This window comes from Pyrgilauda ruficollis, unplaced genomic scaffold, assembly GCF_017590135.1.
Source record: "Pyrgilauda ruficollis isolate IOZ18807 unplaced genomic scaffold, ASM1759013v1 scaffold25, whole genome shotgun sequence".
Classification (NCBI taxonomy): domain Eukaryota; kingdom Metazoa; phylum Chordata; class Aves; order Passeriformes; family Passeridae; genus Pyrgilauda; species Pyrgilauda ruficollis.
The window spans coordinates 15,782,531-15,801,307 of record NW_024523822.1 but is presented as its reverse complement, the minus strand read 5'-3'; the positions used below and the strand labels follow the sequence as shown (position 1 = coordinate 15,801,307).

Here is an 18,777-nt window from a genome sequence, read left to right as displayed (position 1 = left end):
TGTAATACTGTTGTGTCAGGGTGCTCTGATGATTCTAGATATCATCAAAATAATCACTTGCCCACTAACTGCAATGCCAATGTATGTCCCTGTCTGAGGATATCAGCACAGAAAAAGTCTTCACCAAAACAGATGTCTGCAAGGACATCACAGCCCTTTATTCTGCACACCTCTGGAAACCTTAAATCACATTTTAAGTTCCTTGATCATCACCACAGCATTTGGTGGCTGTTGTGATTTAACCCCAGCCAGCAGCCAAGCCCCAGGCAGCCACTCATTCACTCTCCCATCAGTGGGGTCAGGGAGGGAACTGGAAGGGTAAAAGCCAGAAAACTCATGGGCTGAGATAAATACAGTTTAGTAGGGAAAGCAAAAGCTACATAAAAAATGAAGCAAAACAAGAAATTAAGTCACTGCTTCCCACTCCAGGAGACCAGAGCACCATCACATGTAATGGTGACTTGAGAAAACAACCACCATCACTCCAAATGTCTTCCTCTTCCTTCTTCTTCCCCCCACTTTATATCCTGAGCATGATGTCATTTGCTCTGGAATTTCCCTTAGGCCAGTTTGGGTCACCTGGGTTGGCTGTGTCTCCTCCCAGCCTCCCAGGTACCCCCAATTTCCTCACCACCGTGACCATATGAGAAGCAGAAAAGGCCCTGGCTCTGTGCAAGCCCTGCTCAGCAATAACAAAAACATCTCTAGAGTGTCAACCCTGTGTTTAGTACAAATCAAAACCACAGCCTCATAGCAGCCACTGTGAAGAAAATGAACTCTGCCCCAGCACAGTGGCCTAAGCCAAGCAGCTGATAGCCCAAAATAAGATGTTTGAATCATTTGGCCAGCAACCCCCTGTGGCAGGCACAGAGGAGCTGCCCAGTATCTTGGACAAGGTGAGGGTTAGGCAGTGATGCCCACGAGTGTCTGCTGCAGGCTGGTGAGTGGGAGCTCTGGCAGTGCAGCAGTGGGCTGCTGCAGGCACCATCGGATGCATGCTCCAGCGTATCTGCACAGGAAGAGGAGGGGACAGGGACAGCACAAAGTGTAGAAAATAAATGCTGGATGCTTGGCTAGGGCCCGTTGAAAAGCAGCAATGATAAGGGCAACATGTAAACTTTTTGAAGTGTGAGGATGAGGGAGACAAAAATATTGGACTTATTAATGCATTCCAAAAAGAAGAAGGAGATCTTGCCAGAGATCCTAACCCCTTTCTTCTCTTATTAAACTTCCTGTCATGCCTTATCATTGGAGAGACCAGGTAGATGCTGTCTCTGCAATATGTGCAACACGGTACACTCTACATTTTAATTCCTTGGTGTCCTCCATGTTATTTTTTTTACACTTTTTAGTTCTCTTTCTGCCATGTTTTCCCCCTCTGACCTGACAGACAGCTAGGTTTCGTATGTAGGCTCAGGAGAGTGCTGAATTAGTAATCCATTTTTCACGGTGGTGAAGCACCTCTGCAGCTCCCCAGGAGGATGCAGGAGCACTCTGGTGAGGTTTGTGAGGCCGAGGGGCTCCCAAGCAGCCAGTGCTGTGGTGGCACCGGGACCCTGCCCCGTGGAGCTGCGCTGGCTCCGGGCACGCCGAGGCGCGGAACGCCAGCCACGTGTCTGCCCTGCAGCCTTGCTGGCTGCCAGTGCCCCAGAAAACTCCACCTCCTGTGTAAACCTCCTGGCCAGGCAAATTTACAGACTTCTACTTGTCCAGTTCTGCCCCAGTTCTGAGACAGCAAGAGGGAGGAGCTGCAGTATTTATGCTCTGTGGTAAACGCTCAAAAATAAATACTTTCCAGGTTCTCTCTTGTTTAGTGGCATTGGGCAAAACAACAGTCATTGTCTGTGTATTTTCCTGTCCCCACTGCCATGTGGGAGATCTGACAACTGATACACCCAACTTCTCAACTAGAAATATTCAGATACATTCTTGTCAGTGATGGCATTATAGTCCTAAGTCTGTTATTCCAAAACAAAAAGTTAAATTAACTTACTCATGTGAGTGAATTACTGCATATTAGCTATGGTAATTGGCTGTAGGCAAAATTCAGAAAAGCATGCATTTAACATCTGCCCCAGTTTAGCAGTACATGTATTGCCACCAGCAGTGGATTGTCTAACACAATGTAACTGGTGTTTTAATCTTTTCTTGTCATGGCAATCAAAAATTCCAGGAAAATTGCTGCTTGTGGCAATACTTATTCATGTATTGACCAAATGTCCCTGAACTTAGCTTACAGAGACTTTAGTTTGCTTAGACTGCAGCAGCTGCTTTTGTTCTTCTTGCGGTGGGTCTTTTTCCTTGTGTTTTGGTTTTCCTACACTTCAATCCAGCTTCAGAGACATGAAGTTTCACCCAGATACATCTGTGTTAAGGCCAAAGACATTGGGTTAGAACAACCAACATGTTCTTGGCACTCAAGCTCTGTGCACTGCATGAACTGCCAGTGACATGAAAACCTCCTTGGAAGATAACAAAAGATGAGCTTTAGAAGAAGGCAAGGCATTCCTGCTTAGCCAGCTTGGGGGAAAATTCATCCTTCACCACCCACTGGCCCTTTGCAGCATTCCATCTCCAGACCTGCTTACTTCTAATGCTCCAAGGGAAGGCAAATCTGTAAGAATATGTGGCTCAGGAGTGTATTGCACTTAGAAAGTTGGACCTCCTTTGGAGGCTGAATTTGTCCTATCAATCAGAGATTCCCACCACTGAATCTTGTCTTTGCAGGAAGTTTAAAGGATTTCCCATCAGCGTAAGAACCACTCTTGTTCCTGCAATCAGGCATCCAATGTGAAGCAACTGTAATTTCATAAATACACACTAATTGTATGGCCTGCTATCTTTTTTTTCTTTTTTACTTGTGGTATTCTAGGTGATAAAGTAGATGACCTAGCAATCTGTTCTGACCCTAAAAATCTAGGAATCGCTGGTCCCCTATAGAGTCAGAGAGTAGTTGTGAAAAGATTGTCTGTTTCATCCAACGAAGAACTGTTACAGAACTGAGATGTGGAATCAGTGATGCATCTGAATGCTAATATCCCTTTATAATTAAGAAAAAAATAATAATTAGTGCAGCCTGATTTGCTGAAAGTCTTTTTGGTTTCGAGTACTCTCCTTATCTCCTAATATTACTTAGTTTTTTAATGCCATCTTGCAATAATTATCTTCTGTGAGTTCTGGATAGTAAAGCTGACAATGAACTAATCAGGTTTACAACTGCTAAGAGGCTCAAATAGACAAAATATTTGACTTGAAATATAAAATGCAATCAATTGTATGGTCCCCATGTCCAGAGAGACTAATCAGGTGCTCTAAAACCTATGGCACAAAGCCTGAGCTACTGAAGTGGTGTTGGAGTGTGCAGGTTCTGAGTCCTTTTAACAGAGATCAAGGAGGAGTATCTAGTGATTTGTGTGCCTCAGCTTTTTGCAGAATGGGTGATAATTCCAGTCAGCTGGAGTCTCTGAAGCTTCTACCAGTGACTATGACAGTCTATTTAAAAATCATTACTTCTCTTGTTTTCCAGATTATTCAGGACAGAATATTTAAGCACATATCACGTAACAGCTTAATATGGAACAAACATCCTGGAGGGTTATTTGTACTGCCACAATATTCCTCATATCTGGGAGATTTTCCTTACTACTATGCTAATCTTGGTGAGTGAATCCTTGCTATAATGTAGTAGCATCTGGAATTTCTAGTGGAATTTTGAAGTTTTGTCTTTGAGTAGCATGTGCCAGGTGACTTACCATTCATTTCTAGTTAATGATGCCTTTCATTTGTCCTGTCTCAATCTTCACTACCCACTGTAGACTGTAACATCTCTGACTCATCAACATGCATCATGTGCCTCTTGCTTGCAGAGATTGTTTGGAAAAAAAAAGTATGTTCCTTCATACTTTTCAGTTGCTGGTAATTAATGCCTGAGTTGCTGACCCATTCATGGCCTGAGGGGACATAAGAGGAATAGCTTTTTCCTTTCTTTGTTTATTTGTGCTTGGCAAATTGGAAAAGTGGTAATTTACCCATGACACTTTTTATTGGAATGCACACTTGGTATGGATTTACTCTGCATACTATGTGTCTTCATACAAATCCCACTAGAAGAAATTAATAGGGTGTAGGTTCATGGCTTTTTCCTGAAGCAGAGCTTGAACAATGAGTTCTGCAGGCGAATGTGCCTCCAGGCTGAAGGGATCCTGCTTACCAGATTGCTGCTACTTTTGGCTCAGCCCCTGCCATCCCACTTGTGTGGATCTGTACTGCTCACCTGCTAAAAATTGACAGTTACTGTGTTAAAAAAAGGGAGAAGAAGGTTTCTGTGCTAATTCTGATGAAAAACGACTATGACCCCCACACTGATGAATTTAGATGAGGTTGAGAGCAGTAATGAAGGGTGGGTGCCAGTAGGATGTGTTATTCCAGGCAAAAAAGGAACTCATAGCAAGACAAAAATTTAAAAATGGAAGGCAAGGATGCAAGCAGAATTATCAGCTCAGGATGTAATTGAAGATGCATGTGGATAGGAATCAACCCAGAAAGAGCAAAAATCTGACAGAGTCTGTAATGGAACTGAGGAAAATGAATAAGCTTCTGGAATTTGTGGAGATAATCTGTAAAAAACATCAAGCATCCAGAGCCAGGCAGCAAAAACAGAATCTGTGTCGAGAAAGACATTTGGCTGAACAAACTAGATGTCAATATTGTGGGACAAACCGAATGAAAAAAAAAGAGATAACAGAACATCTGTGGAAACAGTGAGTAAGAAAAGGAAATAATTGTTTTGGAGTCCGGTATTTCAGAGTGGAAGTTAAAGGCGCAGAGTGGGAGTTAAAGGGAAGTGTGAACTCCTCTGAAGCATCTGATATCTGAGAGGAGGGGAGATGACCTAAAAAAACCTGGCAAGGTTTGCATTAAGTGCAGATTGTTTTTTCCATCCCCAAAGTCCTTTAATCTGTAATAACTGGGGCGATTTCGTCTTTACTGAACATGTCTCTCTTCACTTCAGGTCTGAAGCCTCTTTCCACATTCACTGCCGTTATCCACGCAGTAACTCCCCTGGTTTCCCAATCTCAGCCTGTGCTGAAACTCCTGGTTGCTGTAGCCAAGTCCCAGTACTGTGCACAGGTAAGCAGCACTGTTTGACTGGCAGTCACAGCAGAGATAAACCACTCTGCCAGGAATCTGTAGCCTAGTGACTCAGTCTTGTTTCAACCCCCTGTTTCAATTCAATTTCTTTCCTCTGAGATTTCTATGGTCTATGACCTACATGCAATGGAAATAAAAATTCGGAGTATAATGGGAGTGGAATAGAGATAGTAATTAAACCCATTGTTACATGAGACAGGTAAAATAATGAGTGCACTTCAAAGTCCATTGTGTGTGCTGCAAACTGCACAAGGATACCTATGCCTCAAGAGCCATTACATGATCTTCCTTCCTCCTGCTGTGACTCTTAATCTCATCAGTGCCAGGATTTTGGCTTTTCTAAAAAAACCCTGGGGAGTTCAGTAGGAGCACCCTCTTGCAGTGGAGTGTCACAAGTGGTTTTGCCTTTAATGAGAGCCACAGTAAATCAGTCACATCTGTATCGTGTGGCTGAGACAGAGACTTCCCAAATTCCTGTCCAACCTATATTTGCCTGAGAGGGTATATATTGTAAGTGGTCGGCTTGGGTGAAATGAATGTAGGAAGTGTTATTTTTATGCAGATTTGTTTCATAGCTTTTGATTTTAAAAATCCTAACTTGAATTTAACATGTCTGTCTGGAAATCCACAAAGATCTTTGATCATGGTCCAATATTCTCTTTCAGATTATTGTTTTATGGAATTGTGATAAACCTCTCCCAGCCAAACACCGCTGGCCTGCCACTTCTGTGCCTGTCATAGTCATTGAAGGAGAAAGCAAGGTAGGTGGAGAGGAGCATGGTAAAAGGTTGCCTGCATTCTCTGATGGGATGGGAATTTATTTTTCCAGCAGCTTTGGTGAAAGCTTTGTAGTTCTCAACAAAATGACAGCTCCCTTCTATTCCTTGGCCTTTTGTACCAGCTTAGTTGCAGATTTCTGTTTCATGCATGGGCCCTGTGCACTCAGAAATCCTCAGCATGACAATTAATGCCTTGAATCTGAGATTCACAGGTGGGACCCAGTTTTGAAATGTGACCCCACCAGCAGATAGTGCTGACCCCATCGCTGGAGATTCCATCTCTCTGCAGGTGCATGAAAGTAGCGATGCAGCTGCACTCCTTGAGTCTGAGAAGTCACATGCAAGACTTGGGGGTCAGCTGTGGACTCAAAAGCAGAGTTAAAAATGAGAACTTGTCTTTGAAAAAGTATCTTCTTTTATGGCCTTGAGAGGTGCTGCTGCCATCAAAAAAAAATTGGAAGGGACATGGAACACTTGTGTAGGAACAATTCACCATGTCATCTCTTGCTGTGCAACACACATGTCTTCTTTGTACTTTCACAAAGTGTAAATAGATGCCATCAGATGAGAAAAGAGCTTTTTTAAATTCTCACTTCAGTGGATGAATCCTTTCCAAATGCAGGCCTGAGAGAAGCAAGACTTCCTGCTTCTAGAATCTGAAACAGATTTGAGCTGGACCTCTCTGCAGTCTCTGTCAGCTGGCTCCAGAGCTCTGCGTTGGCAAAGGGAACTTCTAGTTGCTTTGCCTGTACAGTCCTATTTTGAATTTGTAATCTTGTCTTTGGTCTTTTCTACCTGTCACCTCAAAAAGAGACAGAGAGCCCTGCAAGGTTGGCAGCTAAAGGCTCTGGCCTTAGCTATCCATGTAAACAGTATCAGGAGAATTGCTGCAGGGCCAAGAAAGGTTGTAGAGATTTCTGAGACTTTTGAATGTTCTAAGTGTTTTTATTTAATTTTTGTAAAACTAGCAGAGGTGAGATAGAGGAGAAATCTCTGACCGGTGCTATAATGTTTGTAGAAATTGGCCCCAGGCACTGTTTAAATTACAAATGAGTCTCCTGAGTACATAAAGGTGTGTTTATAGTGGACAGTCTCTTCCCTCTAATATCCCAGCGTATTCCAAATGGCTTTTTATGTGCAAAGCTGTTTTTTTAGACAAAGTTTGCAGGGCCAGAGCAACACAGTTCAAAGGCTACACAAAGGAACTGCTTTTCATCTCCAAACTTGGCCAAGACCTGCTGGCAGGCACCAGTACTCCATGCAGCTGATCATGGTGGTCTGCCTTTACCAAACCTTCACTCCTCCCTTGAAATCAAATATTATAACACCCATTTTACAAAATGGTACTTTAGCTATTAAAAAAACACATGGCGAGTCCTGACTATTGTACTATTTAAAATTTTTGCACAGTCTGTAAAAGATTAGGGATGAGAACATGGGTCTCCTGCTGGCTGCTTGCTCTGCTTCATCTTCGTGTAAGCAAAGCAACGCCCTCAGCCCCAGCCAGATCACCTCTTCATCAGAGCCCTGCCTCCCTGGACCAAGGCCATCACAGTGATGAAGGGGTGCTCTCCAGACAGACATTGTGAACATCTTGATTATGGAGATAGATCTTTCTCTGAATCAAGGCATAGATTCGGAAGACCTGTTCCCAAACAGGTTCCAGGGATGTAGAACTGACCATGTCAATTATGAGGACTGTGTAAAACTTCTCTTCCTTCTCTTCTTCATGTCCCTGTTTCCATACAGTGGATTCCTCTTACTGGGCTTGACCTTTGAAGTGTTTTCTTGGATAGTAAATTGGTAAAGAAGTCTAGTAACTAACCAGGCTATTTTTCCTAGCAAATGAGGGAAACAAAATGTGTTGTGTCCTTGTTATTCTTCATCAGTTCTCAAAAGGTGCTGTTTAGTCTGATAAAGAAACCATATGGATTTTCATTTCTTGCTCTTATCTTTTTGATCCAACTTTCCCATCTATTTCCTATTACTTTGAGGACTGTCCCGTTATATCTTTTAAAAGCTTATTCTGTATATAGTTTTTTATATATAGAATGGTTTGAGTTGGAAGGGACTTAAAGACTATCTAGTGCCAACCCCCCTGCCATGGACCAAGAAACCATCCCCTAGACCAGGTTGCTCAGAGCCCTGTGCAGCCTGGCCATGAACTCTCCCAGGGATGGGGGCATCCACAGTTTCTCTGGGCAACCTGTTACAGTGCCTCACCACCCTCACAGTAAAGAATTTTTTCCTAATACCTAATCTAAACCTACTCTCTCTTGTTTGAATCCATTCCCCCTTGTGTTGTCACTACATGCTCTTGCAAAACGTCCCTCTCCATCTTTCTTTCAGGCTCCCTTCAGGTACGGGAAGGCCATTTAAGAATGTGACTTCTTAAAATGCTACAATGCCTATAGAAATCTTCATGCAGATAAAGCTCAATGTGAGCTTTAAAAGCTCAAGTTCTTTAGCATATTCTCCTTTTCTGATGGAGAATGTTGTACCATCCTGGTAGTATTACATCCTTCACACACAGCCTGGGCTGTTTGGTTTCCCAGCTGTGTAAGCTTATGAAGGCTGCAAAGTCCTTCGCAGTGTTCATTACCTTTGATCCTCACACCCTGTAGGAGAGCAGAGGGACAGTCCTAGCCACCAGAGAAAATATCCTCCACAAAGAAGATGTAGGCACATCTAATTATCAGTACAGACCAATGCAGTTTGTCACTAAAGGAAAGCGGCCTGCTGCAAAGTGGGAGGTCTATTCAGAAATTACTCCTCAGATAGAAGGTATAGGCAGACTGCTGGGGTGACAAAAATGACACTCCTTCACTTTAGAGCTGAAGGGTCCTTTCCACCAGACAGAAATATGCCACCTACCTCAGACAAGAGGAAATAAGAGTGAAGAATAAAATTAAGTATTTGCCTTGGAAATGAGTCCTTCAAGTGATTTTTATTTCTTCCCCTTCTGCCTTGAATACCCACAGGTTATGAGCAGTCGCTTCCTACCCTACGACAACATAGTGACAGACGCAGTGCTGAGCCTGGATGAGGACACCGTGCTTTCAACCACTGAGGTAAGGCTCTCAGTCATCTTGGGAGTCTGCTTGGCTCCTGGGCTCAGCCTGAGCACAGCAGATACGCTCTTCTTTTGCTTTTGCCAATGAGCAAATGTTACAAGATTTCCTGCTACACTCCTCAGATTTAACGTGCTGCACTTGTTTCAGCAACCCTGCCACTGCCTGCCATCAGAGGAGCTTCTCGCCCTGGTTAATTGGCTCATCATTAGCATATGGTTCTTCCGTTCTTTATTATTTTAGTAACATAGCTGCAGGCGGGTGTAGGCAGCCAAGAGCAGTCAGCTTTAATATTCTGCTCTCACTTTTCTGATTGGGGTAGCTTCCCCCCCCACATTATCAGTAGAGGGTGTAGGTAGAGGAGGAAGGCTCTTCAGCAGAAGGGGACTGCTATCACTCCAAAAGACAGCATTGCCACCCTAGTGCAGATTTCACTGAGGAATGCTCTCTCCCCATTGTGTCAGCCCATAAAATTGCAGATCTTTGCTAGTTTAGGTGCTCGAGTGTCTGTGCCAAGAGCAAGATAGCACTAAGAAAAGAAAAATACTGTAGAAAACCAATTTTTACAACTGGGATGAGTATTGATTTCTAGAACCTCTTCCTGAGAACCACAAGGGAAACTGATGACAGTTTATATAGAGTGCAATATTTGGGAAATACATTATTAATGATGGCCAGGGAATAGCTTGAAAAACTCGATTTTCTTTTGTTTTCCCTTTTTCCTCCATGTCCATGGTCATTCTGCTCTCCCCACTTCACCTACATAAAAATGCATTTTTGTCAGTGATGGGGATCTTTCATTGATGCTGCCAGTACTTAAATGTCAGTGAAGAAACGCGTAACATTAGTCTTCAGTCACTGCTATATACCCTGAGATGTCACTGAATTTGTTCTAAATGCATGAGATTGCAACTGCTCTTCTCCCCTGTACAGATGATGTGCTGTGGTTAGTCTGCTCAAGAAACTGCCATGGTAGCTCTCTTTTACTTCAAAAATGAAATAAATAGTTGACATTGAACCTCTTTGATACCAGTGTTACCCCTTGGTAGTTTCTGCTAGATGAGGAAGAATATGGCTGCTGCCAAAGCACTTGTGTGCAAACCTGCACAGCCCACAGAAACCCCAAAGCAATAAAAGACATTTCTCCTTGGGCTGGACTTCCTAAGCAGGTTGTTGCTCAGGATGAAGGGTCCCATGTCAGCGGCCCTGGGGATCATGGTAATGCCTCTAAAGGACTTCATTGCACTGACAGGGTATTTACAGCAATCCAGCCGGTGGATTCCCTGAGGATTTGAGGCTTTGTTTTGTTTTAACTGGTATTTAGTCATACTACAAACTTCAGAGTCATACAGGCTTCTGGAACACATATCAACTATGAAATAAATAGTGTTTCTCATTCGACTTGGCCATGTTTTGCCCTAAACATTTTGAAGCACAAATATATGCTGTTGTGTGAGACAGCCTACACTTTTCTTTGTGACTTTGTTACTTTGCTTTGTTTTCTCTGTTGCTCCTGTGAGCAACTTACTGCTGATCCTATGTGTTTGCACAGTGGGTATTTGCTTTACGAGTCCCCTGGTCTCTGTGCTGCAGACAGAACCAGCTGGCCAGCTCTTGCTGGAACACACCTTGCAGCTCCAGCACATCTCTGCCAGGGTGCCAGCACTAGCAGCTCTGCTTGGTGGCTCTTCATGAAGAGACAACTCTCTATTGCTTCACTTCCCCCATGGTACAGCTTACACCAATGTGATGTGACATTTCCTTTGAAACTAGCTACCCATGGAGGGTGGTGGTGGCACAGCTATAAGGCCCAGAAAAGGCAGTTTAGAAACATGGTCAAAGACAATCACATTCCCATTGAGAGCAGCAGTCACCAGGCACATCCTCTGGACTGTCTGACCCCGGCATAGGAAAGGTTTTCCATTCTCAACAGAACGGCACGTAATTGTTCTGTGAGAGGAGCTGTTCCACAGGCACAGAGGGGTGTGTGCGTGGGAAGTCATTAGGAATCAGCGTGGGTCATGAACCAGAGGTTTAAGAGACTGCCAGCTTGGCTGGGTTTTCCTGGTGATCAGCCGAGTGTGGCAGTGCTGCTGGAAATTACTTAGGATGAGACCTGAGGGGCTTTTTAAATAAAGGGACTTTTCTTTTAGGGTGTTTGCTTCAGTGCATCTCCCTAAGTTCAAGGGCATATAGTTGAAAGCATGAGAGAGAGCACTGGGTGCAGCAATTTTATTATTTATTTAAGTTTGAGATTCTCAGACTTCTCTAAAGAAAACAGATGTCACGTTTTATGGGAAAGGCCTTTATAGGAAAAAAATCCCTTCAGTTCTTTCATGTGGTATTGATTTGGATGAGATCAGAACTATCACAACGGTAACTGGTTTGTGCACATTGTCTATGGCTGGCCTCAGATTCCTTGAAACAACTTTAAAGAAAATAACCAGGCCCTAACTTTGTATTTCAACCCATGTGTGACTCTTCTGTTTCACAAAAACACTGTAAATGTGAGAAGTCTGACAGTAATCAACACAAAATGGGACTGTTCTCAGAGCAGCTATTCTTTACCTAACCTCTACACCCTTTACTTTGACTGCATTCTTGGAAGGCTTTTCAAACATTTTTGATTGAAGTTTTAGGTCCCTCTGGTACTGAGGGGAACCTAATGTGCGGTGCAGAAACAAAGCCCTCTTTTTTTTGGGGTTTGACTAGGACAATAAGAATTGTGTATAACTCTTAAAAAATTTCAGTCTAGCTTAGGCTCCAAAATCTAAGTTGAAGGGGAGGGACTGCCAACCATTGATAAAATCTTTCCATATATATTTTTCCCAAACTCTTCTCAATGCTGACAATCATTTCGCAGACTACCCCGATCCTCCCTTACCTAATACCACTAGATTTTGTTTGGTACGATCATGGGGTAGCAATGTGCTGTCACTTCTCAATTCTCAGAGATTTGAGTTATTAGAATAGTTACAGCAAGACAATAAAATAAAAAAATGCCATTGGCAGCATTTGACATGCTCTTGTGGCTCATACAATATAAAGTGTTTTTCATAAAGTTTAGGCTCCCTTATGCAATTTAACTAAATGGCAATTTTATCTTTCTCTTTATTAAGCTATATCTTCAACCTTTTTGGTTGTATTGACAGTCTTGAAAGTATGACTGACATGGTCTTCAGAAGGCTCAAAACCATTGGAAAATATAAAAGGACTCCACACTGACTGTTTTATTTTCACTGAGCCACCTTTACCATTTAAAGTGCTTGACTCCTGATTTTCCAAACTCTGTGTTAACAGTGATAAAGTGGTAGGTGCGGTGCACAAAGATGTGCAAAAATTTAAGTTTACCACATGGCTATTACCAGTTGGTATTGCATCGAGGTATAAATACATGCACCTACACCCATTCTTTCTGTAACTTGAAAAGGTTTGATATGTAAAGGGCAAGCTTGAAAATGTTAATGTAATGCTGTGATGCTCTAGACTGCCTTTAACAGGAACCATTAAAATGTGCATAATTATAGGGCAAAATGTCAAGCAGTCAGTTTAATTTACTGATGAATACACAGAATTACTGTTTTGCAACAGTTCCAAGATTTTGAACTGCGAATTAGTGGCAAGGTAGCATTTTGTTTTGTTGACATTTGTTGAAACAGTTTCGGTATTCATTTGGCTTGTACCTTTGTCCACAGGTGGATTTTGCCTTTACAGTTTGGCAGAGCTTTCCAGAGAGGATTGTAGGGTATCCTGCACGTAGTCACTTCTGGGACAACACTAAGGAGAGGTGGGGGTACACCTCCAAATGGACTAATGACTATTCCATGGTATTGACAGGAGCTGCTATTTACCACAAGTAAGAATCCAGAGCATCTGCTATCCTTCTTGTGTATGAAACAAAATAGTAAAGAGGGGGTGGGGTGTGAAGAACATTCTTCTGGGGAGGGGAAAAAATGGAAAGATAGTACATGGGTCTACTTTTTATGGGGTAATAATTTAAGTTCTTGGTTTAGCTCTGGGGATCTGGTAATCATTACTGCACTTGTTGGGTCTCTTTGAAGTCACTTGTGTTTTGAGGCAGTTGGACTGCTCTTTTTAACATCAGGAATTACATACTTCAAAGAGTTCCTGAATTCATTAAGCTGCTTGGCTGAATGGCCTGTAGCATAGCAGAAAGGAGGTTACTTCCAGACCAGCTCTGGGTATGTGTTGGCTGACAGCTACAGACTGCAAAGTCTTCTGGCTACTCTAGAAATGTGCTACAATGGGCATGTGACAGTTCAACATATTGCAGCATGTTGGAGAAAACTTATGTTGTTAGAACTTCAGCAGACCAAAGTCCTCTCTACATTTAAAGAAGAACAAAATTCTGGAATCTCTAATCTACACCCCCACAAAGGAGAAGACAGGTTACAGGGGATGATATAGACCAAAAGGAGAATAATTTCAACAATAAGAACAGTAGTAGGGCAGTTTTAATATGAGTTCTTTCCAACTGAACAGTTTGGAAAGAAAGTACGGAGGATGAATTCATCAGTGTTGTCTATCACATTGTAGCACAGTGGGGCTCTCCTTCCTCCTTGTCCATTATCTTGATACTTAGGCCCACATTGTTTCTTTCAAGGTGGTTGCAAAAAAGGTATGTGTTCTCTTTCTCCTTTAGCACTGTTTACTGTCTTGATGAGAAACTGATTTGTTTCCCCTTCTTTTTTTGGAGGGTGCGACCAAAGAAAGGAAATGCTGTATTGGGAGATGAGTACAAAACCTGGGTCTCAACTGAGATAGAAATGTCCTGGATACCTGAAAGCCCAGTCACTTGTATTAATAACACTGCTGTTGGTTTCCAGATATTATCACTACCTGTACACTCATTACCTGCCTGCCAGCCTAAAGAATATGGTGGACCAACTGGCCAATTGTGAGGACATTCTAATGAATTTTTTGGTGTCAGCCGTGACAAAATTGCCTCCAATCAAAGTAACACAGAAAAAACAGTATAAGGAGACCATGATGGGACAGGTATGTAATCACAGCATGTTTTAGCAGTTGGGATGTATTGATAACGTAACAGGTTCACTTCTGGGTTAGGCTTACAGAGTGATACAATTCTGTCAAATATTTTTGCAGTTTCTAGTTTAGCAGAACTGTGAATAGACTTTAGATGTGCTTATTATAATGAAGAAAAAAGAAAACTGGCAAATGTCTACTGTGAATGCTGCTTCCCTTCATAGTTTTCTGACATGGTGTTAGTCATGGTGATCCCAAACTCCTGGAACTGATGTTTGTGGTGACTGAATTCCACTTAAACCCTAACTTTCTAAGTAAGTATTCTAGACCCAAGACCTAGTCATGGAATGGTACAAGCATAAGTAAATTCTAGAAAGATTTTCTATTTTTTTATTATTATTAATTAATATAATGTACCAGGCTGTCCCTGTGCTATTTTAAATTATATAGTGTGATTCAAGCACTGACACTGAACTGTCACAACAGAGATAATTTGTGATATGCAAGTGTTTTTTCCCCACAGGGAACATTTTATCCCACAGTCATGCCATCACTCATTAGCAGCCATGAAGTACTTGTTTTAGGCCCTCTTCCAGATACTGGATAAGCCTTCTGTCATTGCAGAAGTACCTCTAGTAACTTCTTGGATGCATGGTGGTGTGGGGACACTTGTCCTCCTGCTCTATATGAGAGAGCAATGAGGGGAATAGCAAGTCCTGCAAAACCTGCAAGTCCTGAACAGCCTCCCATCTGTGCTGCCATGGTGTCAGTGATCTCAATGCAAACAGCACCATGATTACCAGGGGGCAGGTGAAAGAAGGGCCCTCGATTTTCCCCTCCCATTTTCCCCTGGTAGCATTACTCAGATCTTTGACGGGGGAGTTGCCATGCCAGTTTGTAAACTCCATTATCTCTGTGTCAGTGTGCTTGCACCAGAGGTATGGGTAGCTTTGGTAGCATTCAGCAATTCTGACTCATCTGGGTGCCCAGGAGACCTTCTGTGAACAAGAAGGTGCCATCCAGAAAGTACCTATTGCTTCCAGCTTCAGCCTCGCCTCTCCACAGGGCTGTGCTTTGGCTGTTTGGCAAAGCTGGAACGTTCATTTTTCATCTTACAGCACGGGTGACTCGAGTCAGCCATGAACTATAACTCTCTCCTAAAGACAAGTTGTTCCTGCAGCTTTGGGAAATGTAATGGACCATGTTCATAATTCCTTGAAAGACAAATAAAAAATTAACATAACCTCAGTGTTGTGACAGAGATGAATAGTCATATGGAAATTCAGTGTTAATGGCCAAAATACCTGCTATAATCCTCTAGCAACAAGCTTTTACTGGCTCTTTAGGGGCTCTGTGTAATCAGGAGGCTGTAATCAATGCACATTATAACCTACCACTTGAGCTAAACTGGATAGGCCTTGGACCAAGATCAAGTCTAGTATCACAGTCATTTGGCAAGTTCCTGACTTTATCTGTTTCTTCAAGTTTTAATTTACATCCTTTGACTTTATCAATTTATATTTGTTTTTACAGTATAGTGGAAACATAACTGCTATAGAGAGATGCATGGGGAGTGGCACAAAAAATCCCTAGGTTCTCAACATTCATACTTTATCTTAAATAATAGATATATTATGTTCATAAATGTTCTTTAGGTACAGACAAAGAATAATAGCAGCTTTAAAGCTGCTAGGGTCTTTTTTTCCCAGAGCTGCTGAGTTTCAATGGACATCCACAGGAATTACAGCTGCCCTGAACTCTGGAAAATCCTGCAGAATATTTTGCATGTATGCAGTCAAAGACCATGGTGTTTTCCTTGGGTCAGAGTTAAATATGATGTAGTGTGGGACTCCAGTTCATTTTTTGAGTCTGTGAGACAGTGCTGTCTGATGTACTGGACTGGGCCAGAGGGATTCCTGGAAGCACTTTGCTTTTCACTGTAGGGCACCTACACACATGAGTAATGCCAGGCACATAAGGACATCTATGTTATAAGCTGGTTGAAATTACTTCTGTATAAATTCCTGCAGATCTGAACTGCAAAATTTCAGGTTTGACCCTGAATAATTGTTTTTTTCCTATGGCTGAAGACCATGGGCAGCAACTGGCCTGGCCTTGGGTGTGCACCTCTGCTGGAAAGCAATGGCCTTCTGTTTTTTCCCGGTGGTTTTTAAGAACTTGTTGTGTCTCTGAAATAGCTGGGGGATTTGAAAAAAAGAAGAGTGAGGGATAGGGTGAAATAGAGTGCTGGCAAGCTTTGGGAGGGCTGCTTGTGGGTGTTGTGTTCCACAGGCTGGCTCATGGTTGAACTCATATTTCCATGCTGCCCTGTCCTGTGCTCTGTTTGGGAAGTCAGGGGTGTCCAGCTCAGCAGCACTGGCTCTGCTGCAGGCAGGGTGTTCTTCCCCTCTTTGAGTCCCCAGGCGGGTTCCAGCCGCCGCAGAGCCGCGTGTCCCCGAGCCCTGGCGCGGCTGGGCGCCGTGGTGTCCTCCCAGCCCGCCATTCCACCATCCTGTGTGCCAAGGGCAACTCTGATCTCTGCTCTCCTCTCCTCACAGACGTCCCGGGCCTCGCGCTGGGCCGACCCCGACCACTTTGCCCAGCGGCAGAGCTGCATGAACACTTTCGCCAGCTGGTTTGGCTATATGCCGCTGATCCACTCGCAGATGAGGCTCGACCCTGTCCTCTTTAAAGACCAGGTCTCCATCCTGAGGAAGAAGTACCGAGACATTGAACGCCTCTGAGGACGCTGCTGAGGGGGCCGAGCCGCCCTGGCCCCTGGGGAGCCAGACTGTGCCGCCGACAGCGAGCGCCCGACCCCGCCAGCCGCGTCCCGGCGCCGCTGCTCCGGACTGCGCCCAACCGCCGGCAGGCTGCTGCCGCTGGGACTAGGTCGTGTACAGTTTCATTATGGAACATTAAATAATTATTTTTGAAATGATTGCTATGCAGGTTTAAACTTTTTTAATGATCAAAAAAAAAAACCCTATTAAAAACAGAGTTCTTTCTTTAATCAAAATTGTGTTGGTTGTGAATATTTCAGAGCTGCCATTTCTTTCTTTTATGCATTTGATTGTCAATGCAATTTTCATTCCTTTTTCCCTGCACAGTTAAACGCTGGAATCTCACTGGGGGAAAATGAAGCAGGTTCAGAAACAAACTGAGCACAAACAGGACAGAACTGTAGTATTAATATTTCTCATTTACTACCAACTTTTTTTTTCTTGTTTTCCCCAGCCAATAGCGGCCCCTGTGGCTGAAATCCTTTGGACAGCTGGAAAACTGGAGAATCTCCAAGGAGCCAAATGAGAGGGCAGATCCTTCTGGTTGGGGACCTCTGTTTTAAAGGCAATCAGCCTTGCCTTGAAGGGAGAGAGGAGCATTATTGTGCAGGAGCATGACATGGAGCACAGGGACACACGTGCACAGCAGGGCTGCAGGGCCGTGTGCTGTGCTCAGAGCACATCTGAGTGTCCCTGCCATGGATGGCAGAGCGCCCCGGGGCAGTCAGCACGGCCGGCTGGTGGCTCTGGGGGACACCCAGAGCCTGTGCAAGTCCCTGCTGCGGGCAGTGGTGCCACTTGGCAGCTAAACATCCAGAAGTAGCTTCGTTCTGAGGGTAAAAGGAGTGTCGATGGAAAGCGAGAAAGCACATTGGTGCTTGCAGTGCAGGAATTTGGCCCATTAGTGGCTTATTTGAAATCAAAGCGCGGGCTTCTCTTTTTCCCTTTTTTTTTTTTTTTTTTTTTTTTGGAAGTGCAAATATATAGAGACATTCCCTCATGGAGGTCTGACACCTGAACTAAAGCATATGGTCAGACACTGGGTCCTGGCACCGGTGGTGTTCCCAGGCAGGGTAACTCACACAAAAAACCTGCTTATGAAAGATGAGTGCTGCTCATGCTCCAAAATGGTTTTAGCATTTCAAATATAAGTATTTTTAAATTGAAATATTCCAGTTGTTTTTTTTTTTTTTTTGTAATCCTTTGCTTATTTATGTGTTTCTTTACATTGAAGAATGAAAACAGAAGCAGTGATTTGGGTCAGGAAGATGCCATTCCAGTTTGCTAAGAAAATAAGCACTTTAAAAATGTCTCAAACCCTCACATTTCAGGGTGCTCTATAATTATCCCCACCCCAAGAGGAGCTCTGTTAAGTCACAGCAAGAGGGTTTAGTGCTGATGCCCAGAAGACCAGCAAGCCTTTCTATACCTCACTTCTTTGTAAGCAGGCAGTCTGGTAGCAGGGATGAAGAGTAGTGACTCTTCAGTCACTGCCAGTCCCCTCTAGTAGGGATGAAGAGTAATTGGACCAGAATGACCACCTGTTTCATTCAGGCTCAGGCACAAATTTAATATGCAGCTTTAAGCAACTCACATAACCAGGGCATGCCCCAATTTCCTCTTTGTAAAAGTAATAGTTACTGATTGTAGAGAGAATGCTGTGAAGCTTAAATAATTTTTCTTGCTGTTAAGATTATTATTCCTAAACAGAAAGTTGCTGTCAAAGTGATAAGTACATGTTGCTAAATGTTGAATGCAACCTGACATGAAGACTTGCAGAGGGTGCTTTGCTTTGCATATGTATTGCAATATTTGAACAGAGCACATCAGGTTAGGACAGGACCATCAGGTTCCTGGCATTTTGTTTTAGAATCATAGAATGGTTTGGGTTGGAAAGGATCTTGAAAATTATCTGGTACCAATCCCCCTGCCATGGGCAGGGACATCTTCCACTAGACCAGGTTGCTAAGAGCCTCATCCAGCCTG

General features: G+C 43.3%; 1 protein-coding gene across 1 annotated transcript in view; it reads left to right on the top strand.

Annotated features, from left to right (window-relative positions):
* Positions 1 to 17,027, top strand: part of EXT1 (exostosin glycosyltransferase 1) — a 176,309-nt gene extending 159,282 nt beyond the window's left edge. Inside the window, exons 5-11 of the mRNA XM_041470729.1 lie at positions 3,527 to 3,659; positions 5,012 to 5,130; positions 5,817 to 5,912; positions 8,912 to 9,001; positions 12,697 to 12,857; positions 13,849 to 14,020; positions 16,567 to 17,027. Coding sequence (XP_041326663.1) covers positions 3,527 to 3,659; positions 5,012 to 5,130; positions 5,817 to 5,912; positions 8,912 to 9,001; positions 12,697 to 12,857; positions 13,849 to 14,020; positions 16,567 to 16,752 — 957 coding nt within the window. The 3' untranslated portion in view covers positions 16,753 to 17,027. The remainder of the gene's footprint in view (positions 1 to 3,526; positions 3,660 to 5,011; positions 5,131 to 5,816; positions 5,913 to 8,911; positions 9,002 to 12,696; positions 12,858 to 13,848; positions 14,021 to 16,566) is intronic.
* Positions 17,028 to 18,777: the final 1,750 nt, after the last annotated feature.